This window comes from Hemicordylus capensis, chromosome 7 (assembly GCF_027244095.1).
Source record: "Hemicordylus capensis ecotype Gifberg chromosome 7, rHemCap1.1.pri, whole genome shotgun sequence".
In the NCBI taxonomy this organism is placed as follows: Eukaryota; Metazoa; Chordata; class Lepidosauria; order Squamata; family Cordylidae; genus Hemicordylus; species Hemicordylus capensis.
The window spans coordinates 20,256,481-20,281,361 of NC_069663.1; the positions used below are offsets into that span (position 1 = coordinate 20,256,481).

At 50.1% G+C, this 24,881-nt stretch overlaps 2 protein-coding genes and 1 pseudogene across 4 annotated transcripts in view; 1 reads left to right on the forward strand and 2 right to left on the reverse strand.

Moving 5' to 3' along the window:
- The window catches only part of HPN (hepsin), a 46,085-nt gene extending 25,871 nt beyond the window's left edge, over positions 1 to 20,214 (reverse strand). Inside the window, exons 1-3 of one of the 2 annotated variants that reach the window (XM_053268809.1) lie at positions 20,068 to 20,214; positions 18,985 to 19,095; positions 15,077 to 15,147 (exon numbers count right to left, since the gene is read on the reverse strand). The gene's annotated coding sequence lies outside the window, so the exon portion shown is untranslated. Of the gene's footprint in view, positions 1 to 6,512; positions 6,664 to 15,076; positions 15,148 to 18,984; positions 19,096 to 20,067 lie in introns of those variants that run through there. The other variant, XM_053268810.1, reaches the window with a different exon arrangement.
- LOC128333417 (uncharacterized) lies at positions 4,567 to 4,649 on the reverse strand (annotated as a pseudogene).
- On the forward strand, positions 6,124 to 24,881 carry FNDC8 (fibronectin type III domain containing 8). 2 transcript variants are annotated; one of them, XM_053268812.1, is made up of 5 exons: positions 6,124 to 6,157; positions 17,958 to 18,077; positions 19,959 to 20,306; positions 22,922 to 23,134; positions 24,726 to 24,881. In XM_053268812.1, the coding sequence occupies exons 2-5, from the start codon at positions 18,075 to 18,077 to the stop codon at positions 24,837 to 24,839; spliced, it is 678 nt and encodes a 225-aa protein (XP_053124787.1). In that variant the 5' UTR covers positions 6,124 to 6,157; positions 17,958 to 18,074; the 3' UTR covers positions 24,840 to 24,881. The 2 variants fall into 2 exon arrangements, with proteins under 2 accessions (XP_053124787.1, XP_053124786.1); XM_053268811.1 differs by lacking the exon at positions 6,124 to 6,157 and adding an exon at positions 16,972 to 17,084.

Consider the following 24,881-nt stretch of genomic DNA (forward strand, 5'->3'; position numbering starts at 1 on the left):
AGGTCCCCCCACACCAAGTTTTTTGATATTAGAAATCAGCAGATCATCTTAAATTCAGAGTCCTGTTCCTTTTGAGTCAATGCAGGTATAACCTGCATTTAACCTCTACTTTTTAAAGGCGTGATCTTTGACTTGATTAGCAAGCCAGAGGTTGCAGGTTCGAATCCCCGCTGGTATGTTTCCCAGACTATGGGAAAGACTATGTTTCCCAGACTATGGGAAACACCTATATTGGGCAGCAGCGATATAGGAAGATGCGGAAAGGCATCATCTCATACTATGTGGGAGGAAGCAATGGTAAACCCCTCCTGCATTCTACCAAAGACAACCACAGGACTCTGTGGTTGCCAGGATTCGACTCCGACTCGACAGCACGCTTTACTTATATTCAGAGTCATCTTCTATGCAGGTAAATACAGTACAACAGTCCAAGTCTAATCCCTTGGCAAGAAAAAAAAGGGGGGGGGGACACCATTCACACGTTGTGTTCAACACTCGCCTAACAAGTATACACAGGAACACATTTGTACACAGGTACAGTCATTCACCTGTTATGTTTGGAAAGCGGTTACCAAAGTACACTTCCTATCTGTAACATGCATTTGAAAGGCCCATATCCAGGTTCACTTTTTAAATGAACGCAGGTACAGTCATTCACACAACCATGTGTACGAGTGTACAGACATCTGTACACTCGTGTAACATAATGTCTGAATGGGGCTAAAATGGTCAGGGTTTCTGCAGACATACTTCCAGACTGGCACAGAGAGGGAATGAGACCTCAAGAAAAGTGGATGGAGGTGCCAGCGTCCTGCAGTTCACCACACTTGTGGGCACCGGGTTGGTCCCAGGGGTGTAGCTAGAGGAGAGGGGGCCTGTGTTCACTACTCTCCCCGGTGGCCCCTCAGATAATGAAGAACATAGGGAGGGGTGGTTCTGGGAGGCCCGGATTCTTTGAATTCATCCGCTCAATTACAGTGACACCCCTGGCTGGTCCTTTCATTAGGCGAGGTGAGGCAGTTGCCTCAGGTGGCAGATAACTGAGGCTCCAGCAGGGCGGCAAAATGCCCTTGCCATCGGAGCAGCCCTTCAGGTCCGATCTGACCCCTGCAAACTTAGCAAGGATCGCCCATCCTCACATTCCTCGCAAAGCTTGTAAGAAGCACGGGGAGAGGAGGAGGTGGCAGCTGGCAACCTTAACCCCCCCCCCCGCACCTCCCTCAGGTTGTTGGCAACCCAGCATTTGGGCCCTTGCCTTTGGTAGAATACAGGAGGGGTTTACCATTGCCGTTTCCCACGCAGTATGAGATGATGCCACTGGTCCATCTAGCTCAGTATCGTCTACACCAGGCCTGCTCAACTCCCCCCCCCCGGCTCCTTTTGGACTACAACTCCCATAATCCCCTGCACAGTGGCCAATAGCCAGGAATTATGGGGATTATAGGCCAACGTCTGCAGGAGGGCTGAAGTTGAGCAGCCCTGCTCTACACAGACTGGCAGCAACAACAACAATAAATATTTATATACCGCTTTTCAACACAAGTTTGCAAAGCAGTTTATAGAGATAAATAAATAAACAAATACGATGGCTCCCTGTCCCCAAAGGGCTCACAGCCTAAAAAGAAACCATAAAATAGACACCAGCCACAGTCACTGGAGGTACTGTGCTGGGGGCGGATAGGGCCAGTTGCTCTCCCTCTGCTAAATAAAGAAAACCACCATGTTAAAAAGGTGCCTCTTTGCCCAGTTAGCAGGGGGAATCCATACCCTGCCAGTTTTCACAATATGAACTCATGGTGGCTTACAGTGACACATTCCAATACAAAGACAACAGTGGCTCCTCCAAGGTCGTGGGCAGGAGTCTTTCTCAGCCCTATCCTGAAGATGCCAGGGAGGGAACTTCGAACCTTCTGCTGTTTCCAAAGTGGATCCATTACCTAAGGGGCATATCTTACAGTGCTCACACATGGGAGTCTCCCATTCAAATGCAAACCAGGGTGGAGCCTGCTTAGCAAAGGGGACAATTCATGCTTGCTACCGCAAGAGCGTCAGCTTAAGTGGCGCCATGGGGAAATACTTGACTAACAAGCAGAAGGTTGCCGGTTCGAATCCCTGCTGCTACTATCTCGGGCAGCAGCGATATAGGAAGATGCTGAAAGGCATAATCTCGTACTGAATAGGAGATGGCAATGGTCAGCCCCTCCTGTATTCTACCAAAGACAACCACAGGGCTCTGTGGGCACCAGGCGTCAAAATCGACTTGAAGGCACACTTCACCTTACCACAAGACCAGCTCTCCTCTCCGTGAGAGCAAGGGATGACTAGTGAGGTATCTTTTGTGGAGAGGCAGGATCCAGAAAGACAGGAGGTAAGCTGGCTTATCTCCCCAGTGCTGATGGGGCCACCCATACCCTTCCTCCTCACTTTCCTCTGGCCCAGGAGTGGGCAAACTTGACCCTCCAGCTGTGGTTGAACTACAACTCCCATCATCCCCAGCCAAAGTGTCTGGGGGTGATGGGAGTTGTAGTTCAACAGCTAGGAACATAGGAAGCTGTGATATACTGAGTCAGACCATTGGTTTATCTCGCTCAGCATTGTCTTCACAGACTGGCAGCGGCTTCTCCAAGGTTGCAGGCAGGAATCTCTCTCAGCCCTATCTAGGAGATGCTGCCAGGGAGGGAACTTGGAACCTTCTGCTCTTCCCAGAGCGGCCCCATCCCTTAAGAGGAATACATTACCGTGTTCACGTGTAATCTCCCATTCAAATGCAAACCTGGGCAGACCCTGCTTAGCAAAGAGGACAAGTCATGCTTGCTACCACAAGACCAGCTCTCCTTCCTGGAGGGAAACTGGAGGTTTGCCCAGCCCTGCTCAGGTCCATCAGATGTGAAAACCTCACCTCCCACCCAGTTATAAACAACCCCCTTCGTCCATACATGCCCAAGGCATGGCATGATAGCGAACCATGATCATGTGCTGGGCGAGGTCTCTCCCCTGCTCCACGGGTGCTTATTTCTCCCTATGATTCAGAATTACATAAGAACAGCCCTCCTGGATCAGGCCCAAGACCCCTATAGTCCAGCATCCTGCTTCACACAGTGGCCAACCAGATGCCTCTGGGAAGCGCACAGGCAAGAGGTGAAGGTCTGCCCTCTTTCTTGCTGTTGCTCCCCTGCAACTGGTATTGAGAGGCATCTTGCCTCTGAGGCTGGAGGTGGCCTAGAGCCACCTGACTAGTAGCCATCGATAGACTTGTCCTCCGTGCAAGTTCTCCCAGGCTGATAAAGTCTGATAGGTAAAAGGAAGCAGATTCAGATGAGACATTCAGTGGGATTCCCTAAATGCAAGAGCTGTTCGACAGATCCTGCAATGGTAGGCTCCAGTTGTCCCTCTAACAAGGGATTCCCAGATGTGGTGGACTACAACTCCCAGAATCCCCATCTGCAGTGGCATTTGCCGGGGGGTGATGGGAGTTGTAGTCCACATCTGGGAATCCCTGTTAAAGGGAACCCTGGTGTGCTCTCTGCCAGAGGTTTTCTAACAGAGCTGGGCAACGGCCATCTGTCAGGGACGCCCCAGTAGTTTCTTGCACTGAGCAGAGGGCTGGATTAGAAGAGAGGTGTCCAACTGTGGCCCACCAGCTGTTTTGGCCTACAATTCCCATCATCCCCAGTCACAGTGGCCAAGAGCCAGGGATGCTGGGAGTTGTAGGTTAGGAATAGGTGGATTAGAGGACCTCCAAAGACCATCCCTGGATTAAAAGACCTCCAAGGTCTTTTAATCCAACTCCAACTCCAACATTCCAGTCCAGTCCCTTGCTAAAAGAGCCAAGAGGCACCTTTTTAAAGTGGCAGTTCTCTTTACTGAGCAGGGGGAGAGCAACTGGCCCTATCCATCCCCAGCACCGCTTCCCTCCAGTGGCTGTTGCTGGGATCTCTCTTTTATTTAACGCAAGTGTAAATAACTAATGTACTTGTAAAAAGTGAATATTTCTTTCTTTCTTTTTTAAGATTGTGTGAGCCCTTTGGCGACAGGGAGCCTATCTAGCTAGCTAGCTAGCTCTACGGAAACCACTTTGGGAACCTTTTGTTTCCCAAAAACAAAAAGGTTCATCTTCGTATTATTCCTGCCTGCAACCTTGGAGAAGCCGCTGCCAGTCTGGGTAGACAATACTGAGCTAGATGGACCAGTGGTCTGACTCAGTATATGGCAGCTTCCTATGTTCCTATTCTGAGAGGAGAGACACTTGGCCGGCAGGGCAGGTGGGCAGGGGAGATTTGGGTCACTAGGTTTGCCAGGATGAAGTCAGTTTGGGCAGAGAGATGGGTTAGCGGTGGAGAATTTAGTAAAATGAGGGGAGAACTCCTCAAATGCTGGGCGGGGGGAGGGGAGCAGCCTTCCCTCTAACAAGGATTCCCAGATGCTGTTTACAACAACTCCCAGCATCCCCAGCTACAATGGCTTTTCCATGAGGATTCTGGGAATTGCAGTCAACAACACCTGGGAATCCCTGTTAGAGAGAACACTGGGGGGGGGGCGTGTCTGCACCATGACCCAGGCAACTCAAATTTAACGGGAAAGTTTCCAATTAGCAATAATCACACCTCGGATTAATTCCATTGGCTAGGATACTGCCCCTGCACAAAGCTTATTCAAAGGTGAATACAGAATATTAGATTTCTTCCTCACCCATTCATCCAGATGGGTAAATGGGATTCTAATCCACATTAAAGATTGTGATTATCTGGTTATCACATCTGTGTCACGTCTTTCCTCCAAAGAGCTCAGGGCAGCCTCTGGGTTATCCCCTTTTACCTTCACAACACCCCTGCAAAGTAAATTGGGCCAGGGGCTCTGAAACGTGGGTCCACTGATGCTTGCTGAAACATTCCCAGACGCTTGCTGAAACGTTCTGAAATGTGGGTCTCCAGATGCTTGCTGTTGGACTACAACTCCCATCACCCCATGGTCTTGAAAGTCCCAGTCCAACAGCATCTGGTGACCCAAGTCTCAGAACCCTGTGAGCTCCCCAGAGGTATCTGGTGGGCCGCTGTGTGAAACAGGATCCTGGACTAGATACAGGATGCTGGACTAGATAGGCCTTGGGCCTGATCCAGCATCCTGTATCTAGTCTAGGATCCTGTTTCACACAGCGGCCCACCAGATACCTCTAGGGAGCTCACAGGGTTCTGAAACTTGAGTCACCAGATGCTGTTGGACCAGGACTTTCAAGACCATGGGGTGATGGGCGTTCTTGTGTTCCTGTGTTCTTCTTAACCCCTGGGTTCGGCTGAAACAGAGTTACTGGCCCAGGTCACCCAGTGGGTAACATGGCAGTATAGATATGCATCTAGATTCCAGACCTCCAGAACTCCCTGGTTTATAGTGTACTATTTACAACAGTAGGCACAGGAAGAAGAGAGATCAGGCCCTGCTAGTAGATCTCTGAGTGATTTGCAACAGATCAGCCAAGGTATCTGACTTGCGCCTTTACTGATCTGTTGAATAACAAGGATAAAAAGGATTCTCCCTCCCTGTTCAAATGAAGAAAAGAAATGAAGAATGGTAAGTGGAGTAGAATCAGGTGTGTGCGAACTGACTGGAAGTCAATTCTGGGACCAGGAAGCAATTCCTAGGCTAAGCAGGTGCTCAGACAGACTCTTGTGCCTAGTTCTGTGTGTATGTCACTCCTCCAAATCACTATTTTCCACTTGGATCCAACTGGCAGACCTGAGATTTCTAGGGAGGGTGAGGAGGACCAGTGAATCCTGCAGATGTGAACACTGCTTCCCGCACTGGCTTCTGAAGTCAAGAGGTGGCAGTGAATTAATTCAGATTAACTAACTCCAAACACTAGGTAGGGTGCATATTCTCACACCCAAATGGCATTAGCAAAAAAAACAACTGATGGTTTCTCAAAGCAAGTTAGCGAGAAAGCGGCCTCCATGAGGTCTGGCAGGATGCCTACCTCCATTAAAGAAGGATCAAAACTTAACAGCCAGGTGTATACTTCCCCATGGTCTCTACCATCCAAAAAACCGTTGAGATGCCACAAGTTTAGAGTGGATCAAACCAATCCAGCACCCAACGAGTTACTATCCTGTTCAAAGTTCAGAACAGACTGGAGCAACGATTTGATCAGATGGGTTACCCAAAAGTGAGTAGAAATATTAGCCCCAATGCAGAGCTGTATATGCAACGGGTACATACACAGGGAAACAACAGGTCCTATCCGAGAAAAGGAGAGTTATTTCCAAATACGAAACAATAACGTCGGTTTCTAGCCCAAATACGCTTACTCGGGAGTAAGCCCCGTTGAATATAATGGGGCTTACCTCTGAGTAAACATGCACTGGCAGGCTTGTGCTGTTAAGGGGGGCGGCGGGGGGGTTCCAAAAATGGGGTGAAGCCTCATGATTTCCCACCCGGCGTTGGGATCGAGGTCCCAATCCTGACCCCCTAAGGCACAGGGTTAGTGGAGAGGGCAAAGGAGCGAGCGGAGCTGTACTCACCTGGCTGCCCTGGGCAGGCTCACCGGGGGACGCGCCTTCCAGCTAAGCGGGGCGCGATCTCCATGGCTGAGCGGGCAGGGCAGTGGGGCGCAGTGGTGCCTGCCCCGTCCGTGCACAGGAGCCGGAGAGAGGGTGCCAATGCCCAGCAGGGGCTGAGAAGGGGAGAATCGCTCCTAGGCAGGGCGGCCTAATGGAAGCCGAAGCTGCTGAAGCCGCGCCGCTGTGATCAGATAAACACCTGTCGAGAGGACGGACGGAGCGAGGGGAGAGAGAGAGAGAGGAGCAGCCGAGGGGCGCGGGGAGGGAGGGGGGAGATCAGGGGGTGGGCGGGGCCTCGCCATGCCAGGGCCCCACCCCCTTCCAAGGCAGTCGTGAAATGTTCAGCAGCAAGGCAAGGTGGCTGGGGTCGGAGCGGCTGGGTTGCTCTCCACTGGGTGGCACCAGGAAACAAGTGGGGCTGGGGGCCCAGAAGGGTCGGAGTGCATGTATGGGTGGCAGGGGCATGGCAAGGTTGGAGTGGGCCCAGAGACAAGGTTTTAAAATGACCCCCCCCCAACTGAAGCTCAGCTCATGAAGTAAAGAAATCTTAAATGAGGCTGAATAGTGGTAACAAAAAGCAGAGTGAAAGAAAGAAAGAAAGAAAGAAAGAAAGAAAGAAAGAAAGAAAGAAAGAAAGATGTCTCCTATGTGCCACAGTAGAACACCATCCTAAATTATTTTTTAAAAGGTTTTGTAAATTGTGGACGATGCAAGTCATTGAATGGTACTAGAGAAAGCCATGCTGTTTTGCTTGCTCCTGGTCTTCACACTCACATCAGTTTCGGAGGATGAATTCAACTGAAGGAAGCCCGGATGGGTGCGCAGCTGGAGGAGTCAGACATGTGATTTGCCTCTGGGGGGGGCAAGGCAGTGGGCCCCCAGACAACTGTCTCCCCTTGCCCTATAATAGCTACGCCCCTGATGGGTGAGCAGACTGTGTCCCATGTATTCGATTTCTGAAACAGACATGGAGGGAAGCACCCTGCCACTTTGGGCTGGGCAAGTCCAGGGGTGTCGCCATAATTGAGACTGGATGGGGCCAAAGAACCCAGCCCCCCCCCAGCTCCACCCCTCCCTATTTTCTTCATTATCTCCCTCACTCCAAGGGGCCGCTGGGGGCAAAAATGGCCCCATCTCCCCCAGCTCTGCCCCTGGGGAAAGCCACTTTTCTGGGGTGCACTTGCCCACCCAAAGGCGCACCTAGGTAATTTTGGAGTCTGGACCTAAAGGCCTTTGGACACACACACACACACACACACACACACACACACACACCACTGTAAGTTAAGGATCATTTTTAGCATGTAGGTTCTTGAGGGCACAAACCAAACCACCGACAGACTAAAGAAGAGTGGGGGGCGGGCGGGCAGAGGGGGTGGAGGCCTTGGACTCAGCCCTGAAGTCCAGGGGTCAGAGTGCTTCTTTGCCCATCCATTCCCCCCCAAAAAAGTGCAGCCCTTGTGCTTTCCCCGGGGCTCAGAGGAAGGGAAGCTCCTGACACTTGTGGGGTTTCATTCCTAGCCCTGAAAGGGGGCTCATATCCCTAAGGGGGAGGCTTAGGGTTCCCTTCAGGGAGAGCAGGGTTCACCACAGGGGGCCCACAGGGTAGACGTGGGGCAGCTGTAAGAGCATCAAAAGGGACTGGTTTGGTTGGGTATGCTTAGGGCAGCCAACGGAGGGAAAGCCTGAACAATTCACAATTTTTTGTGGGGGGGGGGCAGCAGGAGCAGGGAGATATGGGTTATGAGAGAGGAAGAAAAGTTGGAAGAAAAGAGGGGGGGGCTCCTCAGATTTGCACCCCTGTGCTTAAGGATATGTACTTTGTCTCCAGTGGTGGCCAACAACCACGCAGCTTTTAATCAGAGAAGTGGCCCTCATCAGAGGTAAAAGTAAAGGTGTGCCGATTCGTGGTGCCCAGAGAGTCCTGTGGTTGTCTTTGGTAGGATACTGGAGGAGTTGACCATGGCCGTCTCCTATTCAGTATGAGATGATGCCTTTCAGCATCTTCCTCTATCGCTGCTGAAACATACCAGCGGGGATTCGAACCGGCAACCTCTGGCTTGCTAGTCAAGTCATTTCCTGCTCCGCCAAATTTTGGAGCCTGGACCTAAAGGCCTTTGGAGCCCCTCCTCCCCCCTCTGCAAGTATTTTATTTGTTTATTTGTTTGTTTGTTTGTTTATCACATTTCTGCCCCCTCCAAAGGCTCTGGGCCTGGACTTTCGCCCGGAAGTCCAGAGGTAAGAGCGCCTCTGGCCCTCACAGGAAGATAGGAAGCTGCCTTATACTGAGTCAGACCATTGGTCCATCTAGCTCAGCACCAATTGGTAGCAGCCTCTCCAAGGTTTCCGGCAGCAGGAGTCTTCCCCAACCCTACCTGGAAATGCCTGGGATTGAAGCTAGAACCTTCTGGATGCAAAGATCCCTGGCATCTCCAAGATAGGGCTGAGAGAGAATCCTGCCTGCAACCTTGGAGAAGCCGCTGCCAGTCTGTGAAGACAATACTGAGCTAGATAGACCACTGGTCTGACTCAGTATATGGCAGCTTCCTATGCTCCTAAAGATGGCCTCATCCTTCACATATCCCAGAGCTAAACCCTGGCACAAATTAAGGCCTGTGCTGTGTGCATCCTTCCTTTCCACCCCTTAATTCAGGTAGGCATTCTCCACCTTTGATCCCAGATATTGTTGGACTGCTGCTCCTATCATCCCCAGGCACAGTGGCCAAGGGGATGATGGGTGTTGTAGTCCAGCAACATCCGGGGACCCAGATTTGAGATCCCCACCCTAAGGGGCACAACCATTTGCTATGATGCAAGAGGCATGTAGGTTTTGAGAGAATATAAAATGACTGGACAAATCTCCCAGCTTCCTTCTGTTTGACATCCACCCACATGTATCTTTTCTTATTTTATTCTTCTTCTTTTTCTTTATAAAAAGAATGTTTGTTCATTTACTTATTTTTTGCTTTAACTCTTATTTTCCCACAAATTCCATACAAACAGAAATCTAACTCATTATTCAAAAACAAATATATTTCATATGGCAGGGAAAAGAGAGAAAATATTTCAGCTATGTTAAATGACACCAAATGGGGGGGAAAGTTGGATGTTACTTTGAATCTTGTTCCAGAAATAAAATGACTCCAACTCAACCTAAAATCATCACCCCGCTGCCTAACTTCCCACATCCACATGAAATTAGTCCATTCTACCACTTTTTAATGTCTGTTGATTTCTTATTTGGTCACCAGTTCCTTTGCAGAACTGGCCCATCCGTATCTCAAGAGTGCTTTCAGTCACCAGCTCCCCTCCCAGCCCCTACCTGCAGGACTCCTTGATCAAAGAGCTCATTGTCCTGTACACACACCGCACCTGCGAGTCCAGGAGCCTCTCAGCAGAGAAGGAGGAGTTGATGACAACACATCCGTCTCTCACCCTGGCCGGCACTCAAACACCCAGCAAGAATTCCTCCTCCTCCTCCTCCTCCTCCACCACCTGCTGCTCTTTCTGTTCTACCTTCAGCTAACATCACCCAGCTTTGGAAGCTGCTATATACTGAGTCAGACCATTGGTCTATCTAGCTCAGTATTGCCTTCACAGACTGGCAGTAGCTTCTCCAAGGCTGCAGGCAGGAATCTCAGGGCAGACCCTGCTTAGCTAAGGTGACAAGTCATGCTTGCTACCACAAGACCAGCTCTCCTCTCCTATAGCTGAGTCAGACCCATGGTCCATCTAGCTCAGGATTGTCTACACCAGGGATTCTCAACATTGGGTCCCCAGATGTTATTGGACTTCAGCTCCCAGAATCCCCAGCCATAGGCCCCTGGGGGTGGGGATTATGGGAGTTGAAGTCCAGTAACATCTGGGAACCCAACATTGAGAATCCTGGTCTACACAGACTGGCAGCGGCTTCACCAAGATTACAAGCAGGAGTCTTTCCCAGCCCCACCTGGAGATGCTGCCAGGGACTGAACCTGGTGCCTTCTGCATACAATGCCGCTGCTCTTCCACTGAGCTATAGCCCCATCCCAAAGGTCGCGTGCATGGTTCTCCCATCTGGGTACAGACCACACCAAGACCTGCTTGCCAGGTGGTTGTATCATGCGCCCTTGCACCATGTTCTGAGATGCAAAAGAGCCAAAAGGAGTTGTCCAGTGCCTAGGGATCTTCATTTGGGAGAGCTGGGATCCAATTTAAAGCTGGCCCAAGAAGACACTTTGGTACCTGGGATCAGGGGTGCAGAGATTCCCCATTAAGCATTTGAGGAATCCCCCCCTCATTTTACTGAATTACTGCCAAAACCTAATAACCCATATTTTCCATTTTTCTCCCTCCCCAAAGTTTTTCCTCTGCCCCCAGAAAGGTTTGAGGAGGTTCTCCTCAACCCCTGCAGATACCTCTCCCCTAAGAATGTGAGGACCTCCCTGCTACACCACCTATTGGCACAGCAGGGAAGTAACTTGCCTAGGAAGCAAGAGGTTGCTGGTTCGAATCCCCACTGGTATGCTTCCCAGACTATGGGAAACACCTATATTGGACAGCAGCAATATAGGAAGATGCTGAAAGGCATCATCTCATACTGCGCAGGAAGAGGCAATGGGAAACCCCTCCTGTATTCTACCAAAAGAAAACCACAGGGCTCTGTGGGTGCCAGGAGTCGACACCAACTCGATGGCACAACTTTACCTTTACAAGCAGGGAGAGAAGGAACTTGTCAAATCTTCCCAGAGAGAACATTCAATATCCATGCCATCGCCACCAAGAAATCCCCACACATCAAATGTCCAGGAAAGATGGACCTTTCTCTAGATCCAGTTCTCTAGATCCAGTTCTCTAGATCCAGTTTTAAGACTCAGATAGGTTCAGTTGAGTGAAGGATAACCTGGTTCCAGGCCATTAAGGGCTTGAAAGGTTAGCACCAGCACATTAAAGGGAGCCATGGAACCATCAGGTAACTATTGCAGTTGTCATAAGACCTACCTATATTCAGTCTGCCACATTTTTACCCCAGAGTAGTTTTCCAACTGTCTATAGAGGCAGCCCCAAGTAGAGCCTTGCAATATGGTGCACAATCCCCCAGGACATAAATTCTCAAACTTGGGTCTGCAGATGTTGGACTACAACTCCCATCATCCCAAGCCACAATGGATAGTGGGATTTGTAGTCCAACAACCACTAGGGACCCAAGCTGGAGAACTGCTTTCCCACACAGTTCATTTCAAGTAGGCTAGCACAGGCAAATTTCCCCTGGGGCGATTGTGTCTCATGAGTCCAATCTGTTTGTCTCCCTCTCTTCTACTTCTACTGTCATGAACTGCAGCCAAAATCTTCTGCCTCGGTTTCCCTCATGTTAAGGCCTGGGGAAAAGTGTCTGGAACCCATGCATTCTTAGCACCTGGGTAGGCACCATGAAGTTCTAGCTTCTAAATGGGATATAAGAACATATGAACAGCCCTGCTGGATCAGGCCCAAGGAAGCCCATCTAGTCCACCATCCTGTTTCTCACAGTGGCCCACCAGATGCCGCTGGCAGCCCACAGGTAGGAGTTGAGGGCATGCCCTCTCTCCTGCTGTTACTCCCCTGCAACTGGTACTCAGAGGCATCCTGCCTCAGAGGCTGGAGGTGGCCTATAGCCCTCCTACTAGTAGCCGTTGATAGACCTCTCCTCCATGAAGTTATCCAAACCCCTCTTAAAACCATCCAGGTTGTTGTCTGTCACCACATCTTGTGGCAGAGAATCCCACAAGTTGATTCTGTGTTGTGTGAAAAAGTACCTCCGTTTGTTGGTCCTAAATTTCCTGGCCATCAATTTCATGGGATGACCAGTGGTTCTAGTGTTATGGGAGAGGGAGAAGAATTTCTCTTTATCCACTATCTCCACACCATGCATGGTTTCTAACATCTAAGGAAGCTGAGAACCCACATTGTACCAGAACTGCATTTCAAATTCCGTTTCTAGCATTACAGGCCCAATCCGCCACAGATTCAAATGCATCCTTGAAGATTACGCCACTAAAATTTTAGCCAATCAATCTGCTGTTCCCACTGACCAAAAAAAAAAAAAATGCAATCCTAAGGCAATCCTTATCAACAGCCAGCTGTTTCTGGGCTTAGATGTGTGGGTTGGAACCTAGGACAAAGCACTTGTACAAACAGAGGGTCTTTCTCCATCTCTCACAATAGGTCTGGTTTGTTTTTTCTCAGTGTCCATGTGACTTTCAACTGAGGGTAACCAGGTAGGACTTTCACCAGCAGCAGCTACAGAGCAGGTGGAGAAACTGCCAAAATAAATGGCTCTCGTAAGATTTTGGTACCTGCCCAGCTGAGTGGGGGAAAGGGAAGGGAAGGGATCAGCGGGTCAGCCTGCTCTTCCAATGGGCTCTTCAGAACAGGCTTCAATGCAGCAAGAGGAGGGAGGGAGTATCTGGCCATACAGGCTCAGTTACTGATTACCTGGGACAACATGTCTGTACCATCCTCTGGGCTGGATTGCAAGGTGTGGGGGGAGGAAACAAGATCAGACCAGACGGTGGGCAGGAAAGCCTCCGCTCTCACCATCTGCCTGCTTCCATCTCTGCCCAGCCAGTAAATGCAAACCCACAGTCAAGCTTGCAGTCAAGATCCATGGAAAAGTTCCCCTCCCAGAGCTGGGGTGGAGACAGGATTTTGGAGGACTTCTGCGGCCCAGCCTCTCCCCTTTCTGTGACATTCTAGGTCACAGGTCTCAAGTGCTTTTTGAGTGTTTCTGGCTGCCAGAGGGGGAATGCCCTATTTGTCTAGGCAAGCACAGCAAGGAGACAGATGTAGGGTTGCCAACATTTCATTGCCAGACTGAGGGACACAAGTTTTGGGGGGGCTGGCTGGCTGGGGAGGGGGGCTGTGTTGGAAGTTAAGGACTTTGCACTGTCTCTTGTCTCAAAGACAGTGGAGGACAGACTAGTGAGTCAGAGGGCTAGAGGGTCAAGACATTGGTCATCCCTTCTCTACGGCTCTGACACGATCCCTTTGGAATGTAGATTGCTAATCTTAGGGAGTTCCTTCCTTCCAGCCACTTCCTTCCTCTCTCTCTTCTCTTCCTGTTCCTTCTACCTTGCAACATGCAAGCAAGCTCTTCTCCCTGCACCATGTGTGCAGAGAAGATGCAGAATCCATCTGCATTCAGCTAGATAGATAGATTAGAGATCCTAACTCCTCACTTTCCTATCTGGAATGGAGTTCTCTGATAAATGCCATATATATTGATTTGAAACGATGAACTGGCTCCAAGTTACTTTACTCTCAGCATGCACACATGCCTAACTAAATCTGCTGTGTTGTGCCTCTGTGCACTCTGCTATAATTGAAAAAGGGTTTCTCTACCAGAGAGAATTCCCAACAGCTGGGAGGTGTATGCAGTGGTAATCAAGAGCCTGAGTATCATTGACGTCTATGTAATCGAATTATATGCTATTGAATAAATGAGGGACAAATGCTGTCGCTATAAGGACCAACATTTCAACCCTGAAATGAGGGACATCCTGCGTAATGAGGGACAGTTGGCAACCCTACCCTAGACAGATTGGCTGGTGTCTAGAAGAGCTGGTAAAAGGCTGGTCTGGCCCATTCCCAAGGCAGACCTGAGTGGTCGCCTAGGACACCAATTTGGGGTGGGGGGCACCGCCCAAGTAAATACTGTCACACCGGGTCCTGCCCCTGGCAGAGTTTATAGTTTATTTATTTATTTATTTTATTCATCAAACTTATATACCGCCCAAACTTTAGTCTCTGGGCGGTTAATATAAAACAATGAAAACACATATAAAATTAAATCCACAGTTTAAAATAAACAATAAAATTAAAACAGACACTTTTTTAAAAGCTGAGAAAGCTTGGGCGAAATGATGGGTTTTTAGGTGTTTTTTAAAAAATTGCCAGAGACTGGGAGGATCGTATCTCAGCGGGGAGCGTATTCCACAATCTCGGGGCAGCGACCGAGAAGGCCTGTCTCTATGTAGCCACCAAACAAGTGGGCGGTAACTGGAGATGAACCTTACAGACAAGGACACTCCTTGAATCCCCACCTGGTTTGCCCCCAAGCCATGTACATCACTTTTTACACCGATTTTAAGACAGGTCCCTGTCTCACCCTTTCAGCATCTTCCTATATTGCTGCTGCCTGATATAGGTGTGGGAAATACACCAGTGGGGATTCGAACCAGCAACTTCTTTCTCCCGAGGCAAGTTAGCTCCCCGCTGTGCCGTTAGCCAGCCCTGATGAAAGAGGGGGGCGCCCTTTGGATCAAGAGTTCTGCTGGGAAACCCCCAGGAGCCAGACACCTCAGGCTGCTAAACGCCTCTCCTCTCTGCCCGAGTCTGACCCATCTTGGAGCAGATAACCAGTGACTCTAGTTCAGCCTAGGAAGCCTTGCCGTCAGGAAGCTGTCAGGGTTTTCAGGTGCCTCATACGGGATGACTCTTGTCAGGCGCTGCCCTTCCGGGATCAAGTTTCTGTTTTTTATATATTCCGAACAAAGCCTAATTCTTACCTCGTTCCCTTGGCAGCCAATGTCACTCACACTCGACAGACCTCTTTTCGCTCACCGTCTCCTATTCTATTCTGCACAAACACACACACCAAAAAGGAAAGGGGAGAGGGGGAGACATCTTGCTTTTAAAGTTGGAAGGAAAGGCGGTTCTTTTTTTTTCCAGCGGAGGCAGAAAGTACAACCCAATTTAAATTTAAATTGGGTCTAGCTTGCCTTACTACTTAGATTCGTGAGCCCTTTGGGGATCGGATTCTCTAGCAGTATCTAGATATAATCAAGGCTACAGAAATCCTCTAGTCCGTGACGAGTGAAAAATGATGCCCGACGAGTGAAAGAAGTCTTGATGAGCAATGTACCAACTTAGTTTGATGAGTAAAATATTTTGTCTTGCTGATAAACTGAGCCAACATTTCTTCACCCACGAATTGATTGATTGATTGATTGATTGATTGATTGATTTATATTATTATTTTTAAATTTAAAATATTTATACCCCATCCCTCCAGTGCACTACTGCTCGGGGTGGCTCACAACAATAAGACAGGCACAGATACAATAAAAGTAATAAAAGTCATTATCATCATCATCAACAACAACAACAGGATGCATTCTTTTATGCATCTGTACTACTTGCTTTTGGACTTTCTAAAATTATTTACAATTAGATTAAATTTATTTATTTATCGGATTTGTTGACCACCCCCAACTCCCCCAAACCCTGCTCTGACAAATTCAGCTGCCTCTGAGTGAGCTTTTGGCCATTTAGATATTCCATATTAATAACAGTGGTAGAACAGCCCCTCCAATTGTGATCAGAACAAAGAAACACATTTTTTGTACTATACAGTGATGGTTCAAGACCTCTGTGCACCTGAGGCTGGGTACCAAATGCTCCCCTTTTATTTTAAAGTGGGGGAAAGAGAGCATCTTGCTGGCATCCCAATAATGTGCTGCTTGAAGTATCTGCCTCACTTTGTCTCATGGAAGGGTCGCCACTGGTTCTGGAAGATGCCCATCTCCAAAATTGACTTGGGGGTCTCATCAGAACATAGGAAGCTGCCATATACTGCATCCGACCATTGATCTATCTAGCTCAGTATTGTCTTCACAGACTGGCAGTGGCTTCTCCAAGGTTGCAGGCAGGAGTCTCTCTCAGCCCCATCTTGGAGATGCTGCCAGGGAGGGAACTTGGAACCTTCTGCTCTTCCCAGAGCGGTTCCATCCCCTGAGGGGAATATCTTGCAGTGCTCACACATCAAGTCTCCAATTCATATGCAACCAGGGTGGACCCTGCTCAGCTAAGGGAACAAGTCATGCTTGCTACCACAAGACCAGCTCTCCTCTCTAGCTGAATGTCAAAAGCAAACCTGGAGATTTTAATGGTTTGATGGTGTGAAATATATTGGGATGGGGAAAATCTCCCAGAAAAGTTTCCGTCAGAATTGGCAGCCCTATATGGACAAGTTTATATTGACAAAAACATCTACTGCTATTACTGCTATCAATATTTATATATCGTGTTTTTCAACATTCTCAAAGTGGTTTACACAGAATGAATGAATGAATGAATGAGTGAGTGAGTGAGTGAGTGAATGAATGAGAAAGACAGTCCCTCGTCTCCAACGGGTTCACAATCTAGGAAGCAACATAGGCAACACAAGCAACAGCCACTGGAGGGATGCTGTGCTGGGGATGGATAGGGCCAGTTGCTCTCCCCTTGAGAGCAAGATTATACGAGAATCACTGCTCTAAAAGGTGCCTCTTGCTCCACTGTTGTGTGTGTGGTGCTGATATAATGGTTGCATGGATCCAACTGTCTCATCTGTGAAGGCGCATAGGGAGCCCAAGGGGAGGCCTGCCCCATGTTGGGTGGACTTGGTCACAATGGGAAGGGGCTAGCACTGTGGCATAATGGGGGATAAGCACATGGTGACCTCTGGGCCAGACATTCAGCCCCTCAGCCCCCAGATGCTGCTGCTGTTGCTACCACCAAGGCACCCTGTGGGCAGTAAGTCACCTCTAGCTCTGCGGGTTTGGAGGCAGACATAGTGTCACCCTGGAGAGAGCTGGCTAGGAGGGGGAGGAGTGGGGGTGAAAAGGGAGAGAGGGAGGAAGCTGGGTAGTGTGAATGTCCCTCCCTTTGGCATGCCAGCCTGGCTTCCTGTTTGCCCGTAGACTCTGGATGTTTTGTATGGCGCCTGAGGATGGGGCCGCTCTAGGAAGAGCACCTGCCTGCTTGCACGTAGAAGGTTCCAAGTTCCCTCCCTGAAAAGGCTGAGAGAGAGAGACTCCTGCCTGCAACCCTGGAGAAGCCGCTGCCAGTCTGTGACGACAACACTGAGCTAGATGGACCGATGGCCTGACTCAGTATATGGCAGCTTCCTGTGTTCCTCAAACCAACAACCCTGCTTCCCAGAATCCTGTGGAACACTCGGGGGATTCCCTGGTGGGCATCAGGAGCAGAGGGTGGCCAGCGGTGGCCGGAGTTCAGCCCACCGCTGCGGCCCCCAAGCCCCGCCCCCTGCGTCAGACGGAAGCGTCTGGCGTCAGAAGCAGGGCGCGTGGTTAAGCCACGTGCCCTGCGTCTCAGAAGCAAGGGGCATAGCTCAGCTCACAAACAGGGCCACGCGGCCCCATTTGCGAGCGAAATGACACTCCTGCATCTGACATCAGGCACGGGCGTGGCTGGGGCACGAGGCGCAGCCCTTGAAGAGCGGCGGCCCAGGTTCTTCTAACCCGTTCGGGCAATGGGGGCTCCGCCCTTGGTGGGCGTGTCAATGTGGAAAATAATCCTCTGAAGGTAAAGCCTGAAAAGGATGAGCACAGGGATGGGTGGTTCTCCCAGTCTAACGAGCACAAACCTTCCTCTTTCTGTGCACAGATGAGGCCTTACGGATGCAAGCTATTTGTCGCCAGAGAGGAGCATAGCGTCCAGTCATAGCGTCCAGGAGCATAGCGTCCAGGCTTTCTAGGGGCATGTCCGCTCCCCCACTAGAGAATGGTAGGTGTGGCGTTCCTAAGAGTGCAAAAACGTTGATATTGGGACATGCACAGCATGCGAGAGTATGATATCATTCAGCTATGGGAAGCACACACAATATTGGCACTGAAGACATCACCTACCCTTCACTCCTGCACCCAGTGCTTGAACTGCAGGGGTGGGGGGCATGGAGAAAGGCAGGGAAACCTGAATTCAAGGGTTTTCAAACTTGACTCCCTGGTTGTTTTTGGATCACAACTCCCACCATCCCCAGCCACAACAGCTTTCAGACAGCATGGCTGGGGATGATGGGAGTTGTAGTCCTCCAGCAACATAGGGAAACCCAGTATGAGAACCCCTGACCCAAGTCCTGATTCCCCCTCAATTTTAGCCAAATCATACCCCGCCCCTTAGTTTTCTGAAAACAGTTGCTAAGGGAGGCAGGCACCCTCTGCCACCCCCATCTAGGGGTCACCAAATGGGAAAAAGAGTACCGGTCTCCTGTTCCGAGATGCCCAGAAGAGGAATTTCAACAGGCGCAGCTTTTCTTCCCCCTGCAGGACAAGCTGCACCTGTTGAAGTTCAGTCTTCTGTGCATCTGTTAAAGGTACAGGAGACCTGTTCTCTTTTCCACAGGGCAAACCTACTCCCAATCCCCCATAATTAGAGCACTGCCTAAACCCTCATTTGAATTCAAGGTTTTATATTTCATTTTATTTACATCTTGCTCTCCTGTGGTGTAAAGGTAAAGTGTGCCATCAAGTCGACTTCGACTCCTGGCAACCACAGAGCCCCATGGTTGTCTTTGGTAGAATACAGGAAGGGTTTACCATTGCCTCCTCCCACACAGTATGAGATGATGCCTTTCAGCACCTTCCTATATCGCTGCTGCCCAATATAGGAGTTTCTCATTGTCTGGGAAACATACCAGTGGGGAATCGAACTGGCAACTTCTTGCTCCCTAGGCAGGTTACTTCCCCACTGCACCATTAGGTGGCTCTCCTATGCTGTAACCATATCCAAAGCAGCTCACAAAGATCTGAAAAACAAAATATAAGAATACATAAAATATCAAACACAGTTACAAAAGACTAGTTACAGACCGAATTATAAGCTGAATCCAGAAACTGACAGATGTTTGTCAATGGCGTTATTCGTAAGTGGATTCCATCTCTTCCCCGCACCCACAACCCAAGCAGATAATCAGCGCTATTGCAGTGAAGTTAAGGTTCCAGATCAGAATGTTGTGTGTGTGTGTGTGTGTACACGCATGCGCACGCACACACACACACACACACACACACACATAATAAGCAGATGAACAGATTCAATGTACAACTTCCCCCTCTGTTCCATAGGAAAATTCAAACACATACAAATGTTTTAAATGTTATTTGAGGGGATACCCGCCACTCCAGGAGCTTAAATCTGTGAATCCCCTTCCTCCTCAGAAACACAAAGGTATGTATTGCCTGGTGAGAAAACGAAAGAATTATAGACAGCTTTCTCCCTCAGAAGCAAAAGGGGTTGATACCGTCTTGAAGGAGCATCCTTCAAGCTGAGAAATTTCTTGCTCTGTATCCACGCCCTCCTCCCTCCCTCCTCTCAATGGCCTTCCCTTAACTCTGCCCACCTGGTTGTTTGTTAAATGTCCTCTGAATGCACAAACATTCTGCTCCATTGAGTTACATCGGGGCAGTGTGTGTTTGGGGTGTGTGTGTGCCCCCTTAGGGTCTTTCTGCTTCTAATGTTTGTGAAACCAACATCTCTGTTATTCCAAGCCTGCCAGTATCTCCCTCCTTCCTGCACATGCTCCAGTTCTGTGTCCATAAGGATCATAACGTTCCCCGTTCTTTCAGAAATAGGGTTAAGATTTCTCTCTTTTATCCCCCGCCCCCATAGTTTCAGCTCTACAGAAACTTAGAAGCCAGCGAGAGCGAGACGACCAGTCCGTGTCAGAACAGTTCTGGTGAAGTGTCCAAACAAGTTCTTAGCTCAGCCAACTCCTTACCTCAAACCTTGGACGACTTGCTGGCGGGGTTGTTCATTGATATACGCCCAGAGAAAGACGACCGCAAGCATCAGCTGAATCGGCCTCGCCTCAGCGGCATCCCAGCCGTCCCGGTGGACCTGGACATGAGCGACGGGGAGACCAGCGTCTCGGACAGCGGCTCGGAGTCTCCCGTGTGTGTGGAGCTCCCACCACAACCTTTTATTTACCAGCACTCCGCCAGCCACCTCTCCGCTGAGGTGGGACTGGGGCCCTCTCTAGCTTTCGTGGGGTTCAGGGCAAGGATCGGTAGCAGGGCCTCCTGGGATCTGGGGAGGACAGCTGGTCTTGTGGGAGCGAGCTGGAGTTGCCCCCTTTGCCAAGCAGGGTCTGCCTTGGCTTGCATTTGGATGGGAAACCACATGTGAGCACTGTAAGAGATTCCCCATAGGGGATGGGGTCATAGCTCAGTGGAAGAGCATCTGCATGAAGAAGGTCCCAGGTTCGATGCCTGTCATCTCCAGGCAGAGCTGGGAGAGACTCCTGCCTGTAACCTTGGAGACAGGAGACAGGGGCATACCTACCCTTGAGCAAGGACAGCCAATCTATTGAGAAACAAGCCGGTTTTGTCATAAAGTAAAGTTCAGCTGTTGAGTCAGTGTCAACTCCTGGCGACCACAGAGCCCTGTGGTTGCCTTCGGTAGAATACAGGAGGGGTTGACCATTATCTCCTCCAGTGCAGTCTGAGATGATGCCTTTAGACATCTTCCTATATCCCTGCTGCCCTGCCCGATATAGGTGTTTCCCGTAGTCTAGGAAACATACCAGCAGGGATTCAAACTGGCAACCTCTTGCTCTCTAGGCAAGTTACTTCCCTGTTGTACCATTAGGTGGCTCGGTCTTGTGGTAGCAAGCATGACCTGTCCACTTTCCTAAGCAGGGTCTGCCCTGGTTGGCATTTGAATGGGAGACTACATGTGAATACCGTAAGATATTCCCCTTAGGGGATGGGGCTGCTCCGGGAAGAGCAGAAAGGTTCCAAGTTCCCTCCCTAGAATCTCCAGGATAGGGCTGGGAGAGACTCCTGCGCTGGGAGAGATTCCTGCAAACCTTGGAGAAGCCACTGCCAGTCTGTGTAGACAATACTAAGTTAGATGGAGCAACGGACTGACTCAGTATAAAGCAGCTGATTTTTTAAATTTATTTAAAATATTTCTATACTGCCCAAAACTTGCATCTCAGTTTCCTATCTCCCTATAAGTCCCCAGGCCCCAAGGGTCTGGGGGGGCCTCCAAGGCTCCCCCTCCCCCTCAGCCAGGGCGCCCCCTTGCCCTTCCCTCACCCAGCCGGCAAGCAAAGCACTCGCTGCTTGGGAGCACCAGGCATGCTCCTCTCCTCTCCAGACAGTGTTTCATACTTGCTGAGGAGGTATGGACTCTCCCACCACCACGGGCACTGGACCCTCCCCTGCATCTCACATCAGCACTGTGACAGCCCCGTTCTTGCCCCTGACCCCGCCCCCTTGCGTGTGACATCAGATGCAGGGTGCACAAAGGAACACCCACTGGCCAGACTCTGTCTCCCGCTCCCCACCAAGTTCCCTATGCCCTGGCTTGGAGAACCGCTGCCAGTCAGAGCAGGAGCGGAACCTCCACTGTGCGAATGGGTTCAAAGAACCCGGGCCACCAATGGAAAGGGCCGCTGAAGCCCACCGAAGCCTTTGATGTCACATGCAAAGGGGGCGTGGCCTCAAGCTCCGGGGAGCCCGAGCGAGTTCTCCCCTGTCATTTCTTTCTCTCCCTCGCTGGAGCACTCGCTCGGGGCTCTCCGTAACCTGGGCATGGGCTCTTCCGGAACCCGAGCCATGCCCCATGCCGCCGGGTGGGGCCAGACCCAGACCACCATTTGGCTGGTTCCGCACCTGAGTCAGAGTAGACAGTAACTGAGCTAAGCTGGACCAATGGTCTCACTCAGCATAAGGCAGCTTCCTAGGTTCCTGATATGGTATAGTCCTGCCAGAACCAGAAGGATCTCTGTTGTTGGACTGCAGCACAAGAACCCCCCCCCCACACACACACCATAAGCATGGGGGTGGGCCCTGGGAGACTGCCCCCCGCCCAGCTCTCTCACTTCAGACAGGCCCAGAGCATGGACTTCTGTTAACTGGGGGCTTACCTACACCATTCAGTTACTGCGATTCAGGGGCAGGCCCAACTTTGTATCCGGAGGGGGGCAACCAGGATGGTGAGGGCTCTGGAAACCAAGTCCTGTGAGGAATGATTGAAGTAGAGCTGGGTATGTGAAATCTGAGATGAGACTGCATATCTGAAGGGCTGCCACACAGAAGGAGGAGCGAACTTGTTCACTATTGCTCCTTGAATCAAGGAGCTGAAATTCCAAGGAAGCAGATTCAGGCTAGACATTAGGAAGAATTTCCTAACCGTAAGTGCTGTGGAACCTTCTGCCTCATGCAGTGGGGGTGGATTGCCAGGAGCTTTTTCAGATGGCGACTTTACAGTTACTTTATTTGGGGAGGGTAGGTGTGCATTCACATTTCGGCCAGATTTACCCCAAAGTCTATGCGATATTTCAGAGAACACTTCAAACACGATTCGGGTTTTTCCCTCCGTATTGGATCCTAGCCCAATTTATGTCTGGGGTAAAAAAAAAAATATCCCCTTTTTGCATCAAAGAGTTGGCAAACCAATCTATATGCGTGCCAGTGCTCGAATTCCAACGTGCCCAATTGGCAGTTTCCCGTACTTCCTGCTCCCGTAATTCGAAGATCCTGCAGGGTGGTCCAGGACCCTCCACGTTCCAGAGTATCCGTCGGTCTGTACCACTTTAATTTTGGTTTGGCATTCTTTGCCCGTAGCTCTCGTGGACAGGCCCCCGCTCTGGTGAGCTGGTTTCCTTCTACGAGCTGCAACTTGAGGAGGCCAGGCTGGTTGGACAAGGCAAGAACATCCAGTGGTTTTGCTCGGACACAGAAGAGCATCTCGCAAACCTGAATCCTGACACGGAGTACGTGATCTACGTGAGAGCCCTCAACGTGGCAGGTGCTGGGATGTGGAGTGAGCCTTACAAGGTAAACAAGGTCCTGGGTACATGCATCTCGCTTTCAGGATGTAGGGGACAGGACCCTGCCCTGAGGCACCTACAATCTAGAAACAGGTGCTAGGGAGAGGCAGCCTTATGCAGCAGATCCGTGGCTGGGGGGAGGGGCCTCCCTCCCTAAATTTTTCTCTTCCACCCAAAGTTTTTACAAACAAATCTTTTTAAAACTGCGATATTGTGATATGATAGCAGCTACAGTGGCAAAAAAACCCAAAAACCCTTTATTTTTGGTCCCCCCCAAAAAAACAACAACAACTTGGGCCTGAAGTGGGAAAGATCAGAGAAGAGCTGGTCCTCTGGTAGCAAGCATGACTTGTCCCCTTAGCTAAGCAGGGTCTGCCCTGGTTGCATATGAAGGGGAGACTAGAAGTGTGAGCACTGGAAGATATTCCCCTTAGGGGATGGAGCCACTCTGGGAAGAGCATCTAGATTCCAAGCTCCCTCCCTGGAAGCATCTCCAAGATAGGGCTGAAAGAGATTCCTGCCTGCAACCCTGAAGAAGCTGCTGCCAGTCTGTGAAGACAATACTGAGCTAGATGGACCAATGGTCTGACTCAGTATATGGCAGCTTCCTATGATCAGTGTTTGCCACAGCAAAGCATCAAGTGTGTGGAAGTAAAATATTCATGAACCATCTTGAAACATCTGTGGAGATGTAGCCAGGAACTTGAATGAAATCAGATTTAGGAACATAGGAAGCTGCCATATACTGAGTCAGACCATTGGTCCATTTAGCTCAGTATTGTCTTCACAGACTGGCAGCAGCTTCTCCAAGGTTGCAGGCAGGAATCTCTCTCAGCCCTGTCTAGGAGATGCTGCCAGGGAGGGAACTTGGAACCTTCTGCTTTTTCCAGAGCGGCTCGATCCCCTAAGGGGAATATCTTGCAGTGCTCACACTTCTAGTCTCCCATTAATATGCAACCAGGGCAGACCCTTCTTAGCTAAGGGGACAAGTCATGCTTCCTACCATAAGACCAGCTAGGCACATGCATGCCGGCAGTGGCGCTCTTGCCCCTGGACTTCGGGGCCAAGGTTTAGTTACTAGAATACAAGTAACTAAAGCCCCATTCAAAAGCTGATCTGGAGCAAGGAATGGATTAACCCCAAACACCACACCACTCTGCATCTGGTGCAGGCCTGCTCAATTTAGGCCCCCCCCCCAGGTGTTTTTGGACTACAACTCCCATAATTCCCAGCCACAGCAGCCAATAGCCAGGGATTATGGGGATTGTAGGCCAACATCTGTAGGAGGGCCAAAGTTGAGCAGGCTTGATCTGGTGCCTCCCCATAAACTAATGCTTCCCCATAAACAAAAGGCAGGGGATTTGAACTTGCCTTTGTTGTTGTTGGATTTGAACTTGCCTTTGTTGCTGTTGTTGTTGCTGTTGTTGTTGTTGTTGTTCGCCCCATCATGCCCCAGGAAAGACGCTTTGCTGGTGCAAAACGGGGCCAACCACTCCCTAAATAAGTTAAAATCGTGCAGTCGCCAGTGTGCCACCCGATTTTTAAAAATGTTGGGAAACACGACCCTAATGCCACCTCCTTTGCTTTGTTTCATGCAGTTTGCCACTCTGCCCCCTGTTCCAGGCATCCCCTTGGACCCACCTCCCGTCATCATCATCGTCAAAAGGCACAGGAAGCCCCAGAAGAAAACAGTTTTCCTTCCTGCCGCCTGAGAGGAACTGCAGAGTGGCAATAAAGATTGGTACCTAACCCCT